This window comes from Topomyia yanbarensis, chromosome 2, assembly GCF_030247195.1.
Source record: "Topomyia yanbarensis strain Yona2022 chromosome 2, ASM3024719v1, whole genome shotgun sequence".
Lineage (NCBI taxonomy): Eukaryota > Metazoa > Arthropoda > Insecta > Diptera > Culicidae > Topomyia > Topomyia yanbarensis.
The window spans coordinates 168,381,140-168,400,797 of NC_080671.1; the positions used below are offsets into that span (position 1 = coordinate 168,381,140).

Here is a 19,658-nt window from a genome sequence, read left to right on the forward strand (position 1 = left end):
TATGCTCACTTTGTCATTATCTTCCTTATCCCTTCCCAGCAGGAAATGATGAAAACACAAATCATGGCAAGGCACAAACCTGCGTACCACCGCTGTCTATGCAAAAAACCTCGACGAACAGTGTCTTGTCGAAATCTTCTGTTTTACATTTCTACTCGTCTCTCGTTCTTATCAATTTCAATCCTAGAGGCAGTTAATGAAAACGTGCATATTTTTTCTATAAGAATATTTATTTTGATCATTCAATTTACAATATTTTTGAAAATTATGCTAAACTCTTAGAACATTGCTTAAAACGCCTATCTCACACTTTTTGTGTAGTAAAACTAAACTCAATAATACTTAAATGGTAATCAATCATTTCTAAGCATCACTATATGTACACGTCTCATAAATGCTTACCATTTTGTTTTATAATATAAAAAAAATTGAACCGAATGATAGTGCCAAACAGATGAAAGTAGGCTTACATGAAAATTATGTTGGAATGCATAAAATGGAAGACAATAAATATTTACATTCACTAATTGGGTACGGTTTTAAGAGTAACAATATTTGCACAGTTTGGCCTAAAATGTTTGCTTTGATTATTTCTTATCGCAGAAGCAAAAGAACATACAGACGAAATAAGTACTTAAAAACTAAACAGAAAATTGAAAACTGTTCGACTACTAACCACCTGCGCTGTGAAGACATGGTTCAACAGAGGAAAACGTTAACACGGTACACTTAAACAAAATTGGACGGATACACTGACACGTGGACATGCACAGCACAGTAATATACACAAAACATAAAACAATTAGCTAACCTAACATTCAGTACGTATTCGACTCCCAACTTTAGTTCCTGCATCAGTTCGTGAGTCATTTATCTAATCGAAATCATTACGAACTAATTTGTATGGTTCGGAAATATGATTTTTTGAATAGCAAGGCACTTGGTGCTAACTTTTCACTTACAGCCTAATGTCAATCTATTGTAGATTTTATCGTTATCTTGCTACAGTACGGTTTCGATTGTCTTAGAGATCTAATTTTACCTAACTTAACCTAACCTAACCTGATATGTTATGATCATCAAGGTTGATTCTAATTGATTGTGATGGGGATGCGTGGCATTTCATAACGTCGATCGTTATGAATAATTACATTAAATTGTAAGTCTATATTAAAATAAATTCTCGTATTTACAATTAAACTTCGGTCTGAGGAATTCCCTCGATTAAATTAGTTCGACTTGCATTGTTGCTTCGGTCATTGCCTGGACGGCCTCCTCGACTTGCTGGCTGCGGCGTCGGCTGCTGAGATCTGGAAACACTTTCTACTGGTGTGCTGGTAGCAAACTCCCTCGACGTAGTATTATTCAACGTTGTTTTCGAATCCGATCGTGGATATTTGCCGTTTTTGTGTATTTCGGTGTCTACTCCCCGTTCTGCGTACTTAATGTTACGATCGAAGTTCGATTCGGACCTCGGAGTGGGACTGACGGTTGTCGATGATTCTTTCAACGAAATGGCACTGCGTAGCGAGCTTTGACTGCCGGATATGGATTTCCCGGTGATTTGAGTCATTCCCAGCGAGCTAGGAGATCGGATAGAGGCGGCATCGGTAGGCGGATGTTTGCCATACTTGGATGGAGAGTCACGATACTCGTAGATGTTGTCCCGTGTACGGAGTGGCTGGGCTTGCAGCACATTGTTGTCGATTCCGATCTCGCGTTCGGATTCCGGGTTGTCAACTACAAACACACCTTCATCGTAGAACCGGTCCGATTGCCTGGAAATAATAAAATTTCTGTTATCGTATATCAGAAGCATTTTGAGTGCATGGATGCGCAGTTGTGAATTGGGATTCGCAGCTGTTGTTAGTAGCTATACTAAATATTAACTTCAATGATCATAGTGGCTCTACAAAATATGTTATTAATTCTTTGGGTGCAGCTTGGGATTGCTCTCTCGGAAATCATTTGTTAGATATATCGTTCTGTGTAATAGTATAATGTGCGACGGTATGTGAGAATTGGGGCACTTGGTGTTCTGAACTACCCTTGCACGGATTTATTACGCCCACAGCTAATCAAATACTGCATACGAGCTACGAAAATCCGTAACAGAACAAACGACAAGGTTAACGAAAATATCTAAGGTTATAATTTTCACATTTTAAAAATGTTTAGTTCTGATTCTTATTCTCAGGGTTCCCTCATCTTATTTGTAGTACAAGCTAGCAATTGAATCTAATAAACATCATAAATATTGTGATGCAATCTACTCCAACACCACTCAGCTGCAGGGTGCAGGCTAAAATGATCTTTGAATTTCCTACCTATCCGTACCTCTTAGCGTTTCTCCACAGTATGCAACAAATTACCACAATTACTAGCAGTAGCATACAGGCGGCGGACATACTCCAAAACGCAATCTGTAACGGTTCTTTCGGTTCCCACCAGAACTCTGTTGACGGTGGGTATGTAGGAACGAGGACTCCAACCACGGCTGGTATGTACTGCGTAAGAAACAAAGAAAGTCAGTTTACACCGGAAATCAAAGCTATTCATTCCTACCTGTGTCCAGAAGGCACTCTCCGTCTGTCGATAATTCATCATAATAGAAGAGTTATAAGTTGTGTTCAAATTCAAATACCGCAACTCTCCGTTGATGGCTTTTTCAAAGTGCAATCCAAGCACCCGCTGAGGAGTTGGATTGCCGTAGCGCGCAAAGTCTGAGTAAGTCTTCATGAAGAAATGGCTCATATTTCGATCGTTATCTGTCCACATTAGTCGATCCAAGCGTGCCTTCCGCGGGAAGAACTCGACGTCCATGAACGGTGCACCCGTCAAGAGATAGTGTTCAATGTCATGTGGAACCTTACGCCAATAAGCAAGCTTCAGGCCCTCTATAGTGGTGTTCGTGACGTAACTATAAACCGGAACCCGGCGCTCCACGAGAAGTTTCATCATTTTGTCCGCTGGTGCACGATACAGGAAATCCGAAAGAAGCTGTAAGACATGTATTCTTGAATATGGATAACAGGCATTAAATAATTTGGTTGACTTACATTGATATACTGCTCTCGAATGAACGTAGTATTCTTGGGATCTGGCCAATGAGTGTACATGTACTTGATGGCTTCATATGTTCCATTTAGGTTTAGCGTATAATTATATCGGTAAACTAACTCCCAAACCTTCTGCTTGAAAAACTTTTCGTCTATTTCATAATAAGGAGCAAGTGTTTCATTTTGAGTTATCACAAAAGCTGCCTCTTGCTGTGTAACTCCACTCATGTAATGAAGTCCTCGATTGTAGTGACCCTTTCGGATCAGTTGCTCAGGAGTTTCAGATAGGAAATGCCAATCCCGTTCTCTCCATCCTTCATACCATTCATCTCCCGGATAGGTAAAGTTTATATCCAGCACCGGACCCCAAGGAAATAATCCCACATGGGGCGCAAACTCTGCATTTCCCAGCTCGTAAAAGCTTCTACCTTGCCGCATACAGTTTACCAACTTCCACGAAGTTTCAATTGAACATCCAACCATCTGTCCAAACACTCTGCTCGTATTTTGCGCACGGTACTTATCCACAATCAATGCCCAGTCAGCCACCGCCGATCCGGACTGTGCTATCACTCTTGTTACGATATCTTTCGTCTGGGGAGCTACCATCAGCAAACCGGCGGATGCTGCACCAGCTCCTGGCCCAAACAGTGTTATTGAGTCACGATCACCGTTGAACGCTTCGATGTTGTCGTACACCCATCTAACGGCCATTATCTGATCTAAGATGCCATAGTTTCCGGGTGAATTTTCATCCCCCGTCGAAAGGAAACCAAGTGCACCCAGACGATAGTTGAAGGAAACCACTACCACTTCGTAGAATGCTGCCAACATGTGAGCGGGGAAGGTGTTGGATGCTCCACGAACAAATTCACCTCCGTGGATGTAGATCATCACCGGGTATTTTTGAGCAACTCCGGATTGAGTCTGCCGAAAGGGATAAATACATATTGAGAATTTTATGTTTAAAGGGGTTGAGAACGAAATATTATAAAATATTTTTTTTTGGAAATACAACTATTGACTTTAATATGGTAAATTAAAGATTGTTATTAGTTACCTATTACAACAAAAGAAATTCTTTCACAGTTCGGTATTAAATATAAAGTATAGGATAAACGGATTATATTATTGACCACAATAATGTGCAGTATTTTTTGTGACTTTTTAAAAGTATTCAGATAAAACTTCACAGAAATCAACTAAGAAGTCATGTTTCATTTATTTGTTAAAAAATGTGAAAATAATAGAAATGGACGAAACTGCAGTCGTTGCACCAAGACGTACGCCACTTTTTACACTGCTTACGATGAGCACGATATCTCCATAGTCGATGCACCGATTGATCCAAGGATTGATCTGATTTTTTCAGGCGTAAGCACGCCTACTTTAATTGGAAAGGTACAGTCAACAACGCAAATAAAAATCCATTCGAAAAACCTCAGAAATTTGGAACATAATTTCACAATTTAAACAGGTTAAATTCAAAGGATAAACATTTTTCTAAACCATAGTTCTATTCTTCTTGTTCGTAGGTAACTGTATTATTTTATGATAACAGGTCCATTTTTAGCACGTATTCTAAGCATATAATTATTAAAATAAAATTTAGCGGTGCAATATAAAATCACAAATTAATTTTGCTTGAAATAAAGTCAGTTGGAAGTTATTAGTTCCCCCCTTGGCTTCAATCACCATTTTAGGCTTATATACAAAATTCCAAAATGTGTTGTTTGTTAATAATAATCCATTCTCCTGCGTTTCCTTAAAACACACAGGTACATTATAATTTCATTTGGAAAGTAAATGAGGCTACACGTTTGTAAGATTTCTCCAATTATTACGATGCTTGGACGAAGTTCAGAATCGTATTTTTTCTGTTATCCAACTTGCCGAAATTGGTAGGGCGGGCTCAGGCCCACCACGTCAATCGCTGCACCCGCCCTGACAAATCGACAGCTCATTCATTTCCAGTAATATAGGAATATCCGGGCACCCAGACAAGCTAGATAGTGTTGACTATAAACACTCATAGTAATAGACTCGCGGATGTAAAAACCGCAAAACTGGAAACTAGAAAAACAAGCATTTTAAACTGGCATCACCCAAAAATGTGCAAGCTCGAACGTGCTCGACTGTATTCGATCATCTGTTTTTATCAAAATCATTTTTCAAGTGGCTCAATATATGAATCAAAAGAGAAGTTATATGTTTGATACTGAGCAACAAGAAATTGAGAAAAGAAAGAAAAAAATCCAATTTCTTCAGAAACACAAAGTTTATGAAAAAGAGCATAAGTAAAATACTTTTTGTGTAGTTATATTGAACAAAATAAATATCTTTCAAAATAACATTGTGAAATACTAATACGAACACGAAAAATGAAGCCTACTGTGAATAACAAAATATATTTTTTTTAAATAAAATCGCAATACTTGTTCTGCTTGTTTGCATTGAATGACGTCATGCTCGTTTGGCTCCGGATTTTGACAGTTCGTTTGGCTCGATAAAAGTACCTTCGCTGGTCTATTACTATGAGTGTCTATAGTGTTGACAATGCTTAGTTTTTTTATTTAGGTTCGGCACGGGATCTCTAGTTTGGACCGTGATTTGTCTGAGCTGAGTGTCTTGATTGCAGCCTGATTATCGGAGCAGAAGTTTATAACTTTGCAGGACAAGCTCTGTTGAAGGGCCGATTGTAGCTCGCCCATAAACGCAAAGATTTTGGCTTGGAGTACAGTACAGTATCTACCTAGTGAGTGAGATTGTTCCAATCTCATTTCACGACAGTATACACAAGCACCAGCACGTCAGTGTAACATGACATATGCGTTTGTTGTTGTCTGTCCATATAGCCAGTTAACCACTCCTCTCGAGAGGGAATCTTTACATGGAATGATTTGTTAGGAAAACTACATATCTTCACCCCATGTAACCATTTGTGACACAGTCGTGTATGACTGGTAGCATACACCGACATGGTAACGTTTCTAAAGCCCAGTAAACAGTCTGTATGCACGTGATAGTGCTTCTTGTTTGACCTACAATTGTCGTGTTCTTGACTCTGAATTCAGGTTGGAAGTCAAAGATGATTCCAATGCAAAGTCCAGTAATCCGCATTTTGATAATCGTCAGGTTGGAAATCCAAGCTTATTGAGTTTCCTCAATAAGTCGTCGTCAACCAGGTTCCATAGTAAAGGTGACAGAACGTCACCCTGAGGACAGTCGGAAATACTCAACTTCATTATCTCTGCCTGCCTCAGTGACGAGCAAAGAAGACGGTTACTAAGCATTGCGGTTATCCAACCCGAGACACATACAGTTGCCCCATGACCGCGCGTCGCTTCCAGAATAGACTGGAAGGACACATGGTCAAAAACACCCCCTATGCAATTGCTTAAGCGAGAAGGCCGTTCCTGATGTGATGATCGATTATCCGTTCCAAAGCTTTTAGAAGATACGAACTTAAGCAGATAGGCCTAAAACTTTTGGCTTCTTGACCGTCGTTCCTTTGGGAATAAATCTAACAGTTATTTCTCGCAATGCTTTCGGGATACACCCGGTAGCAAGACTAGAAAGCATAGTCTTTTTCGAGGCAAGTTTGAGAATATCAAATCTTTTTTGCAGTAGCACGAGAAAGATTCCATTGTTTCTAGACAGTTTGTCTGGAGCAAAGCTGTAAACTGCTAACTTGACTGATTCAGTGGAAATCAATGTGCGTGATAACGCCCACGAGTCCGAATCATAAGAGTGAGATCTGTGAAAATTGTTCAGCTCCGGATCGATACAATCTGGGAAGTGTGCGTCGAAGAGACAATTTAGAATACCTTTTTTGCCCGTCACATAAACGTCTTCTCTGGTTTTTAAGGAGTTCATCTGATTTTTTTTCGATGTTCGAGAGAAGCTTCGTTCAGACTGGAGACATTAGTGCTTTGCCAGCCAGCCCGATCAGTAGATCTAAGACATTTCTTATATGTACTACGAGCTGACCGGAAAGTGCTGGAGTTGTCGCGCTGCCGCCGGCTCCAAGTTCTTCATATCTTTTTTATTCTTTCATGCTCAGCTCTCCACCAAGGGGTTCAATAAGTCGATTTAGCAGTACGAAGTGGACATGCTTCTTCGTAGAATACTAATATGAACAAGTTTGTCGTATCCATGATCTCATCCAAATTGTCTAGTTGACTAATTGTTGGAAAATATCCATAGTTTTCCCAAGCAGAGATGACGAGGTCCCAGTTTGTAGATTTAGGATGACTATATGCTACCATATTGAGGGTGACATCAAGATGGTCGAAAAACATATATTCATGATCGGATACAGACGGCTCAGTTTCATTTGGAACCTGACAATTTCACAGTTCATGCGAAACTCTCTCAGAGCAAAGCGTTATGTCTAACACCTCCTGAATATGGAAGATTTGCACTACTTATGTACTCCTCAGTTCAGAGGCTCTCAGATTGATGTCTGAGCTGCTCCAAATGATGAGCATTTACATCATTGGCGATAATGAGCGGAAGCTCATTTCTGCTACAATATGATACAATGCTTTTGAAATCATCAGAAGGAGATGATTCGTTATTCGATAGATATACTGAACAATATAAGTCTAGATAGATTCATAGTGTCTGTACGTTAAGGCTGGAGATTAATTTGTGCTATTCTAGCTATTGTTGATTAGAAAGCTATACATTTCATTTCCAACATATATTGCACAACAACTAGAGGACACAGGGCAAGTTGGGATGTAAACGCATGTTTCTAGCTATACCAGGTTGAAAGAAACTAACGGTCCACTGTGCCAGAGATATGCATAACACAATAGGGGGCAAAACTCAAAATGCTTCCTGGACGACTTGCATATTTTAGATCTTCCAGTCATTAAGTCCCCGACACGGAACTACACCTTGACTTTTTTTTAATTTTTTTAAATTTTGATTATAGAGGTTTTAATATTAGTGTCATTCGCCTCTTTTTAGAGGAATTTCTTTTTGGAAAAATCTCCAAATCCTATTTGCGGGGCTGGGAATCGAACCCAGGTGAGCTGTATACAAGGCAATCGATTTACCAACTACGCTATGCCCGTCTCCGACTTATGGGCTCCTGTTCCTAGTCGCCTTCTACGGCATGGGAGCAGGAACCCAATTGCTTAACTCTTGGTCGGATGCTACACGGGCTCTGGCCAGCTTCGTCTGTACACATCGAAATTTAACAATCAAAACCCAGCAAAACATCAACGAACGAACCGTCAGCCGAAAGTCTCAGCAAACGCCCAATCAACAAAAATCTGGCTACATAATGTCGATCATCGGCCAAAAAATTTCGGTGTTCAGAGCGAACATTCCCCTGCGTAATGCAGTATACTGGGGAGTTCCTCCGCCTCTTCCTAGGCTCCGCTCGCAATTGAGAATATTTTTAACCCACTCAATAATTTAAACAATAGCACGGATTGCAAGACACTATGGAATTGGTGTGCCCTGTTTGGTGGGTTTTTACCACCAGAACAAGAGCTCCGTGGTGTAATTCTTAGCCATTTGAAACTACCACTAGACTGTTCAGAGAAAGAAGATGACTTTGAAGGACAGCTTTCCTAGATGGTTGAACAGCCGGAAAAACTATTGCAGTCGATTCACACTTAGTTTCAGTTACTAGATGCCGTAAAATTTTACTGGGGTTTTGAACGACAAATCGTTCGGTTACACTAGTTTACAGCATTTCTGAACTAAATAAGCTGGTGGTCATTTTCAATTTAAAATCGTGTGCTGAATCCGAAAATGAGGTCCAAAAAAATTACAGTAGAACAGTTTACGAGTTACAGTGAAAAAATGAATTTTACATTTACAATAAAAAGCACGTTCAGTAAAATCCAAATATCTTCGGTTGTAGTGCATCGATATAAAATATTATAATGTTAAATTGAAGGAAATTGAATTCACTTTCGATCGCTAGAAAATTTTGGTGCAGTGCGACTACTGGTTCTGGCGTTTTTAACGAATTTATTGAACTTTTTCTAAATTTTTCGTCATTTTTTGAAGAAAAATGAGCGTTTGGTCAATATTTTGGGCAAGATAAAGCGATCCTAAAAATTATTTTCTATGGAAAATTAAAGCCTGCTAATAACCAATGAAAATAAGCACTTATTGGGTTAAATCGGATGGAAATTGCGAAAGTTATTCATTTTTTTCTAGAATGGAGATCTTTGAATTTCTCTGGGTCAACTTATTGAACCGTCTCGATTCCAATTTTTTCTAGGGTTTGTTTCATAATATATGAGGGATTCTCTGTCAGAATTCTGTTAAACAAGTAAATTAAAGAATTTTGAGAGAATTTAATGTGGGGTAATATTCGAACTCGTTTATCCAAATGATTCAAGACTTCTGATAACAATAATTACAGGCTCAGTGGAATAATGTTTTTAAAAATATGGCATTAAAAATTCGCATAATATTTGCATGTGTCATACAGATTTGTATATGCTCAAAATATGTTGTAAACTGCACGATCCACAACGCCTTGATACACACATCGGAAGCTTATGACGGTGCAAAATGTTAAATTCGGATGCTAGCTTCACGAATGATGCCTTATCCACCGAATTCGTCACGTTTTGTTCTATTAACAATTTATTTTACGTTATAATTCAAAATTCATCATTCACTCAGACAATACCATGCGTATTCCCTACGCGTATTGAATACCCAGTGGATTAGTTTCCAAGTTGGTCAAATAAACACTAAACAAACAAAGAAATTAGTTTGCTCAGCCTAAAGAAATGTCAGCTAGATTGCCATCAACCGGCGGATACGTGTTCCCTTACAATGCTATCAATTCAAAGAACATTTAAAATTATATACGATTAAATAAGCGCAATTCAAAATATAACGAAACGGTTCGTTTTGAAAGGTAGCACTGCTGATGAATCACTTTATAAAAATAAGTGATAAGGGACGCGGCCGAAAACAGCTGACCACCCCAATCATTTAATGCGTAATTACAGATACACAATGATGGTTTTTGTACCCACAGAACATTTTCAAACAGTTCATTTGTTCACAAAAGGCCGAAAATGTAGAAACAAAACAGGAGATGAATGTTATCAAAAGTTTCAGATCTCCTCTTGTAAACGCTGAATTCTTTCCACTTTCATACCAGATATATTTCAGTTTTTTTTTCTTTGCGCCAAATTCATTACCCGAAGTCGCGATATGTACAATTGCATTAATCAAGCATCCACCGCCAACATCATGACGATCCGGAAAAATTCACCATTACTGATTTCATTAAAATCTGTTGAAAATTCAAATAATTTTATGCAAGCCAAACAATTATTTGCAATGTGCAAACACGTTGCGTCAAGGTTTTCCCTCTTAAAATGGCGACTTGACAGATAATTTGCTGTACTTTTTTGCAAGTTTTTGGCGAGGTTCGGTTATGTTGTTTTATTTTTTGCCGAACAGTCAGTCAGAATTTTAGTGGATAATTTTTATATATCACCAAAAAACAAAAGTGATGAGAAATTGAGTGAAAAATATTGCAGGTTTCGCCAAATTTTGCGTAAAATTACCAGAAGCCGCTGAGAAATAAAAACTCTCAATCAATAGAAACTGCAGGAAAATAATTATGAAGTAAAAATTGTTTTTTTAATTGCCCAACCTCTATTCCATATTTCGATAAAAAGAAAGAGATTGTGTTCAGCAGAGTTTTTTTTTTTTGGAATGATATTTTTTAAAACTTTGCCGATGACACCAATCCCGAATGTTAAATTTTTGAACAAGTAGATTTCAGGTCTCTCTATTAGGTGGATTAATCATAGATATGTTAACGTCAAAAGTTAACGAAAATACGCCATGGGATAAAAGCCGCACACGCGAGATTATTATTTTTGACCAGTTTTCAGCAGTTCTGCGATGGGCAAGCATTAAATATTCAATGAGACGTAGTGCTTAAACTGTTCAGAAAAATAATGAATTTTTGAAAACTCAATCGGCCCACCCCTGAGTCGATTTTTTGTCCCACCTGGAGCACTTGCACTAAAATTGAAGGAAATCCGACAAGTCTGGCTACCGGACCAACGTGCCTGAAGATTGCATCGGATTTTTCGACAATTTGCATGGAGAAAACCCACTAACTCGCATTTTCACCGCTAGGCGGTACTGCATGCATCGTATTATCACTGTAAGTGAAAATAAGAAATATAATTTAATTGTCTACAACTTTGTTGAAGACTACTAGTAAATCTGGCGATGTTAAAAGAAGTTATTGAACTTTTAAAGAAATGATGTCTGAGTCAGTTTTGCATAGGGCGTCGGTTGTATCCAACCTGCTAGTGCTAGCTTCTCGATGGAAAACGTTCTGATGCAATTCATGCATCGATGCACATCAAATCAACACATTTGTCATTCAAAAGAAAGGAAAACAATTTTTCTTTAAACGTTTCGATAATATTGTCTCGTGGTGGGATTTTCTTAACTAATGCTAAAACTAATCCATTTATTTGTTAATCTATTATCTGTGCCGGTACTTACATTAGGCGAGAACACATTCAGGTAAAGACAGTCTTCATCCATATCACGAATGCCCTTCGTTGCACCAGTGTACTGCACCGGTTGCGGGCAGGCCGGCCCATAGTCAACCGCCTGTAGTAGTTGCCAGCCACGATGCTGCCGCGGAGGTTTGAATCTTCCCTCGAAGGTTGGTGGCAATGCGTACGGGATACCCAGGAACGTCGAGCAGGTACCCATAGTTCGGTCGACCGGACTGTGCCACGGTCGGTAAAATGATTTCGGATCGGGATTGTCGTAGAGATGCACCTTGAAACCCTGCACCTGCCCGTAGTTGGTGGTTACAAACACATCGCGATCTAGCTGCAGTGAGTCACGGCGCAGTTTACCCTGCAGATCTTCTCGCCAACCGCCGAGCACCCCCGGGAACGGAGTCTGAACGTTGTTTGGATTGGTCTGCGAATGAGGAAACATTTATACGTGCCATAAAGTAAGCCAGTCGACAAAACATGTGAAATTAATCGGAAGACAAACAACTGTTCGTGATTACGGCATATACCGTCAGGAGGACAGCCAGCCTCGCATACCTACCGTCGCACTTGCGAGCCTGGTAGGTATGCGAGGCTGGCTGTTCGAGATACCGTTGATAAAATCGAGAGTACCGCCTGTTAGGAAATTCGTGACGTGAAGCGATAAGAAAGGGGAGCATTGTTATATCAGCTGGGATGTTTTTGCTTTCAACAAGATCGAGATGGAAAGTACCATGTGGGATATTCAACAAGGCAACCGATGCATTCATGAGTACGCACTAAACGATGCGAACTAAATGCTCAGACGAAGGTAACGTGAGCATAAAAGTGCCGCGAATGAGCTCAACACTGCTGCCGATTACGTACAGACATAAAGCGTTTTTGCGAGCCTCGTTGAATCTCGTTACTGGTTATGGTGGGAGATGAATGCGAAAAATAAATCGTTTACAGATTGTAAACCATGTGAAGTACGTTTCAAACCAACCGTTTCGCGTAACGTGTAAAACGACTCGACCCAGCAGTTAGAACAATGCACCCGTTCATGTTCTTAGTTTATGCTTCGAGTGATATAGGTCAGTAAGACATTGTGAGTTTTTTTACTTACCGGGTCGAACTTGAACCGATCTTCTCCCAGTCCTGTGTTTTGCGGATACTGGCCTGGTTTGTTTTGGCCAGGATAAAGCTGACCGTAGCCATTCGGTTGGTAAAACCCGTATCGGCGATTGTTGTAGGTGTAGGTCCTGAAACAGAAAAGATACAGATAAATATTTACCTTACAGGTAAGAGTGTACGGAAGTCAGGGTCAGTTAATTGTATGTGTTACGAGAAATCGAAGTGAATGAGATAATCGAAGAGCAAGTGAGTGAAAATAATGAGAGCGGAAGTTGATGCCAAGGCGAATGTAACTGCGCTACGAAATAAATCTCTAAATACTATGGGGAACGTGCCGACTGAACCATTTTATTCTAATTGCGGATACGTGACATTCTTTTGCACAAACATATTCGTTTAGAAATTACACTGTTTACAACTCTTCCATACTAGGGTGATGAGCCTATTTGCGCCATGTTTCTATTATCACCCTACCCATTTGAAGCCGGGGCACTCGATTCGAGTTTCCATTGTGCTCAAACACGAGAATTTTACTGTTTTAAACGCATTTGTGTTATTATATTGGTTCTTAACAACGAAGCAAAGCGATTGATGTCAATTTTTACGCATTCCATTGATTGTAATTACCGAATTAGTATGGTATCTTAGTATGGTGAAAATAGGCTCATCACCCTACTACTTTTTCATACATTTGCTTAGTTTTCAGAATGTACTTCAATTTGTTTTTTCAAGATTCACACAATTATTTAGTAATATACGGAATTCTCGCCAACTATGGAGTTCTGACAGAATCCAATAAAGCGTTGTGGTTTAAAATAATGTTTTGTTCGTTTTCATTTGAAGTTGTAAAAAATATTCATATGCTGAAAAAGGAATGTGAAACACTTTTTAACTTGAATATGCCCGTGCCAATTTAACAATGTAGGGGAAAGTGAGGCAAAGGTTGAAGGCAAATATATCTGCAGCAAAACATACAAATAATCCCAAATTTCCCTCTATTGGTAGTATACAACATATTTTTCACATGCAGTTATTAAACGCGCTGAAAAAATGCAAAATCTTTGAAAATAATCGTTGTTTGTAATCATCGATTTTTTGGCCTGATAAAAACCTTGTGGGCCAATATAAGCAATCTTAAGGGGCAATATGATCATGTCGCAAAAGATTATATTTTATCACAAAATTTTAAATTTATTTCACTTATAATTAATAAGAATCATATTTTCCATTTATTACATACGAATAACTTTTCAGAATTTAATGCATAAACTCATATGAGATTTGCGTGGTGTTCATTTTACCCCATGCTGTAGAGCTATGTTCGCAGATTTTTTGTGGAAACTACAAAGTTATATCTTAACAAGACTTTGTTTGAAATAGTTAGAAAGACGTTAAATATTCCGGAAATATATGCATTTTTCAATTACCGCACACATACGTCATGCGAATGCTTATTTCATATAGCTTGAATCTTGTAACATTTTCAGATCTTTGGCATCCTGTCAGATTTTTGTATTTTTGTGATTTATGATTTGTTTTATGTCGCAATAGAAGTATTACATCATCTAATGGTGATTGCCGGAGCATTCGTGCAAACAAAAAAATCGAAAATTGTTCATAGATTCTTTGAAAACGGGGGTGCTCAACTCGCTCCACATGGCGATATTGCCTCACTTTCCCCTATGCGCGATTCGAAAGCAACTGAACTATCGATCTTGAGAAAAAAAGTTTTTTTCGTTTCACAAATGATATATTTAAAAATATATTTCAATTTGTAAATTAAAATTGAGATAATTCCATCTTTGATAAAATTTCAGAAGGACGCATGAAAAAACGACAATAAGCTTATGTTCAAGTATTACAATGAAGCATAGAGGTTCCATCCCGGGATTCTTGGCTTTCCCAGGATTCCGCAATTCCGGGAAATCGTGTTTCTTCTCATTCCCGGGATTCAAGAATCTCGGAAAAAGGATGTTTAATTTATTTTACAAACTTACATTCTGCAAAAAACTGCAGGCAATATCTCGACCGGCAAGCACTTGGAGTGGGTAGTATTATTTTTAAAGTATAGTGCCCAAACCTTACGCAAGTCTTTGCTAAAGAATGTTCATGTTTTCATGCCAAAATTGACAAATTCGTCGACTATTACCGCGAAGTATTTCTTTACAGTAGCGTTAGTGGTGCGCATGATATCCCCGCAACCCATGAACCAATTAATAGATTTTGAAACAGTTCTTTGTTATTTTAATAACTAAATCTTCAATGCAAGTCTTTGCATATAGAGATTAGTTACGGAAATTGGGATGATTTCTTTAAAAAAATCGATTAGTTTGTTTTGTTTTCAAAAATTGGTATGGTTCGTAAAGATATCGTGCTTAATGCAACGTGTTATACTGGATTTGTGATATCAATTTTATTTTATGAATTATACATTCCGGGATATTTAAATTTGTATGAAAAGAAATACAGAACGCCATATCTGTCCAATAACCTGCTATCCAAACTCTTTCAATTGGGGTTTTTCATTGAAAAACCCCGGGGCGGTGGATTGCACTGGTGTTGCATTTTCTAGCAGAAGAGCAAGCAACTAGACGTGTTTCATTCCCACTTCTGCTAGAAAGTGCAAAATCAGTGCAATATACTGCCCCGGTGTTTTTCAATGAAAAACGACAAATGTCTCTTTCAAGGATGCAGTATTTTTGAATTTCCTTAAGAGTAAGCAATCGGATATTCGCTTGTAACAGGAAATCGAGAGTAGACTTCACCCATCGCTGCGTAGTTCGCCCATTATCCGCTTTATTATGATTCAATCTCAATTCGGAGTGATGCTGATCCAACTGTGCCGGGAACGGATTCGATATATCACGTTTTCCACTTGATCGTACATGACCCTGCAGCAGCTAAATAATTTCATTCAAGGTAACCACAGATGCTTTGCCTTAAATTGATCTCATCCCATCTAAATGTTCTGCAACGAATTTAAATTTTGAATATTATCTCCAGTAGCTGCGTTCAGGATATCGTCTCAATCGTAATCGTGATTATCAGAATTGATCAAAGAAAAATCACTCAAAAGAAGTTGATATTGTGTAAACTGAGTGACGAGTTATCAAATGCTTCAATGCTGTGTAGTCCGTCAAATCGGCATCTTCTGACAACTGTTTGAGGACAGATATTCATGCAATCAATCAGATTTGAATATTTTTAAATTCATTCTTTTATTTTCAAGGAAACAACACATTTTTTATTTTTCTGATATTATATCCGACATCCCGGGATTTCCCGGGAAATTTTTTATTTACTTCCCGAATCCCGGGAAGCTGAAAACCGTCGGGAAATGGAAGCTCTAATGTTGCAGTTGAAGCAAAATGCAAAAAAGAAAAATAAAATATAAGTTTATATTTTCTGATAAAGAATACTATGTTTTACTTCAAACACAAACTATTAACCCCTCCCCGTCCTACTTCTTCCACATGTAGCAACATGCTTCATACTTCCTCATTTTACCCATAAATGTGTGATGTAATGGCCTTATAAAAGGGTTTTATAGTCGTTTTTTGAATATATTTTTTTACAGGAAAGATGCAGCATGCAACAATGGTTATCCCTGGATTTGATAGCGTTTGCTTCATAGATTCGAATGAATATGGCTTTGCTTGCGGAAATTTATGGATTGAAGTATTATTTCATACCAAAATGTTGTTTTTTGGCACTAAAACTTTCGATAACTCCACAGATATAAGAGATAGAAATAAACTAGACACATTATTTCGTGAGGTTTACAACGATTTGACGAATCTTCATTCATTAAATATGTTATAACTTTATCAAATGGACGCCTACATCAAAACTTATGACAGATTCGGAAAGTAGACAAAATTTCACGAAAGATTAAATCAACATAAACTGAATATACTAGAATTTGATGATTTGACTTTTATTGAAATAAGTTGAAAGTTCTAATTTGTCACGCGTTGTAACGTTACATTATCGGTCATAAAACATATTCAGTTAATGTTCACTGAATCTTTCATGAAATTTTGTCTACTTTTTGAATCTGTAATAAGTTTTGATGTAGGCGTTCATTTGATAAAGTTATAATATATTTGTCGAATTAAGATTCGTCAAATCGTTGTAACGTCACGAAAGAATGTGTCTTTTGATTTAAATTTCATTTGATTTGTGCATAACAAAAATTGTGTATTTTCTTATGCCAAACAAAATTTTAGCACATTTTGAAATTCTACAAAATCACCCAGAAAAGTTTTTTTGAAAAAAGTGATTTTTTTTATTTTCATAAATGATCAAACAAAAATTTGCTTCTCAGTTTTAGGGGGATTACTAACCCAATTAATACTTTAATATGATGGGGAATATTTTATAGACAAACTTTGCTGAAGACACTATAGCTCGCAAATCGTGTTTTCGTGGTCAAAACAATTTCGATCAACGTTAATAATATTGTTGACCATTGAGCACTATAGCTGTCAAATGTTAGCATATATTAAAAGTTAATCATGTGCTACCAGTCATTATTTTCGGTTTCTTTAGCGCGACAGGCTAATCTTCTGTATACCGAGATTTTTCAATAGAAAAAAATGGAATGTGCTTTGCTCAACTTCAATGGTAAGAGCTTATCATTTGTATCTCTTACGTACAGATCGAGTATACAATAGCAAACGTTACAGTTTGGTACATGTTTCTTTTCCCTCACAAATATATGCAAGATAACGATTTAACTGTGTTAACTACACATATGGCGAAACATGCAACAGTATTTTGTCTTATTGCTGTTATGCCTTGAGCCAGCTGGCTAATTGAGCGATTAAAATAACAGTCAGTATAGCAATTTAAATCACGTTTCAAAGGTTTAATTTACAACTAGAATATGAAAATGCTCCTTAAATACCGAACAGTATTGGCGATTCCACGTTGAAACCGCTCACAGATAGCGCTGGACGCAATGTGTTGCTGATTTGATTCTGTGCTGTTATAGTGCATATATTTTCTGTAAACATTGGTAAAAAAATTACTTTTAAACACCAAATCACCGATAAATTTGTTGATAATTTATGAAAATGAAGGAACCATCATTTTATAAGATGATGAATAAACATCTTGCGAAAAGGGTGTAAAACATAGTCGTTTCTAATATTATTCGCAGAGCCATATTCGTACTGTTCCGAAATGTAATTTGTTGAGCACCGTAGCCGCCGCAACATCATTTCCCGTTCCTCCTAAGTTAAGCTAAACCTTCATGAGATGGTGTAAATTCATGAAACTCTCCAGATCACGCGAGGAAATAATAACCACAATAACATATAACCATAATAATACCCCGATTACATTTCGAAGAAATGTATGAGCCAAATAGTTGCAAATGGCTGTAATTTCAGAATAATTTGAAATAAAACTATATTTCTTACTAGTTTCATTCATATTTTGGCAGTGGTAAGCTTTTTCCGATAAGAAAATGAAGTTTTTGTTGTAAGCTACGACTCACTTGCGGGTGAAAAAAAGCAAACTGTGTCACTTTGCCAGTTCATGAACTGAATCATAGGTGTCGCATGACTAATTTTGGTTTTGCCGCAAATCGCCAATCAGGAAGTTGTCTTTACGCGAATTTGCTTCTCTAGTAGTACCAGAAAATGCTCAATTTCTATCTATATTATTTGTTATTCATAAACCGAAATCAAATTGAAATTTCAAATTGATGCTGACATCAAGACATGGTTTCGATTTAATGTAATTTCGATGTTTGACTTTGTTCGGGTAGCCACGGTTTGGAAACTATAATCGTAGAACATTGCGAAGGAGTAAGTATTGCGATTCCATTTTTTGCAAATTGACATCACGAAGTGCAATGAGTTCAGAAATAGGATGAAGAACATAATGCATTGTGCACAAATCCATACAGGCAAGTAAGAAAGTGCCGAAATGATTGAAGCTACACCGTTTCCACTCACCCATAACTGGTACCGAACAAACTCCTTTAGTGGTTAGCACCGAAAGAGAGATATGCTTCTTATACGTAGTAAACCTTTTAGTTCAAATTTCTGCAGCACATACCTGTAATCTGGATCACCAGGATTGGGCAAGTGGTAGCTGTAATCTCCTTCCCGCGAGTACCACCGCGGATCTCGCGTCGTATGATATTGTCCACTGACCTCACAGATGCTACAGCACAGCAGGAATGTTGCATAAACTAGTACGCTTAAACCAGAACTTAAATGAACACACTTTCTTCGTACACTACAATAAGATGTGGCACGTGCGCTTTTCACTGAAGTTAGACGTCGTCCGTTCACCGCCACAGCCATGTTTAACACACTTTGAACAACTTGCAGCAGCGCAATGCATCAGCCGGCACTGGAATAACTCCACAGACACCACATCTGCATCACTTGGCGAGGTATAACTTATTATTCACATTTCAGCTACAACTTAAGGTTCAGGTGTGCGAAGAATTTCACTGAGTTAATAAGCGGTTGATTAGTAATTGTTTCTCACACATGAACCCGTTTTCGTATGCACTCTGATTAAATTTACGCGTCGTTTCAAGGTTATTGTTTTGAAACAGTAGTACATAACATAATCCGTGACGTCAGTGGTTCGAATTTACGATCCAAGCCATTAACGTGAATAGCGATTGCAACCGAATAAGGTGATTAGTCACCAACACAAAGCACCACAGGTGACGCGTCTCGCTTAAGTGCCACCTCGAGTTTCACAGTCACATTATACCGCACTGAGCACTACTGATGTAACGTATGCGTCGGTATGTGTGCTAATTGAGGTTGACTTCTAGGTAATTGTTACTCATTCATGAAATACTCGCTGCAATGCTTCCACCACTCGACGTGACGATCGATGAGTAATCTGAAATTGAAACAAGCAATAACAGTCGGTTAGATTGGGTAGCATAAACATAGTCAGGTGAAGTTGATTTTCGAGATCG

General features: G+C 38.1%; 1 protein-coding gene across 5 annotated transcripts in view; it reads right to left on the bottom strand.

The window, feature by feature from the left end:
- Positions 1 to 230: 230 nt before the first annotated feature.
- The window catches only part of LOC131682067 (acetylcholinesterase), a 28,866-nt gene continuing 9,438 nt past the window's right edge, over positions 231 to 19,658 (bottom strand). For 4 of the 5 annotated variants that reach the window (XM_058963246.1, XM_058963249.1, XM_058963248.1 and 1 more), the window contains 7 exons: positions 18,770 to 19,579; positions 12,693 to 12,828; positions 11,583 to 12,014; positions 3,060 to 3,986; positions 2,566 to 3,000; positions 2,338 to 2,507; positions 231 to 1,778 (listed from right to left, as the gene is read on the bottom strand). In XM_058963246.1, the coding sequence (XP_058819229.1) occupies positions 1,196 to 1,778; positions 2,338 to 2,507; positions 2,566 to 3,000; positions 3,060 to 3,986; positions 11,583 to 12,014; positions 12,693 to 12,828; positions 18,770 to 19,020 (2,934 nt within the window). In that variant the 5' untranslated portion in view covers positions 19,021 to 19,579 and the 3' untranslated portion in view covers positions 231 to 1,195. Of the gene's footprint in view, positions 1,779 to 2,327; positions 2,508 to 2,565; positions 3,001 to 3,059; positions 3,987 to 11,582; positions 12,015 to 12,692; positions 12,829 to 18,769; positions 19,580 to 19,658 lie in introns of all 5 variants that reach the window. The other variant, XM_058963251.1, reaches the window with a different exon arrangement.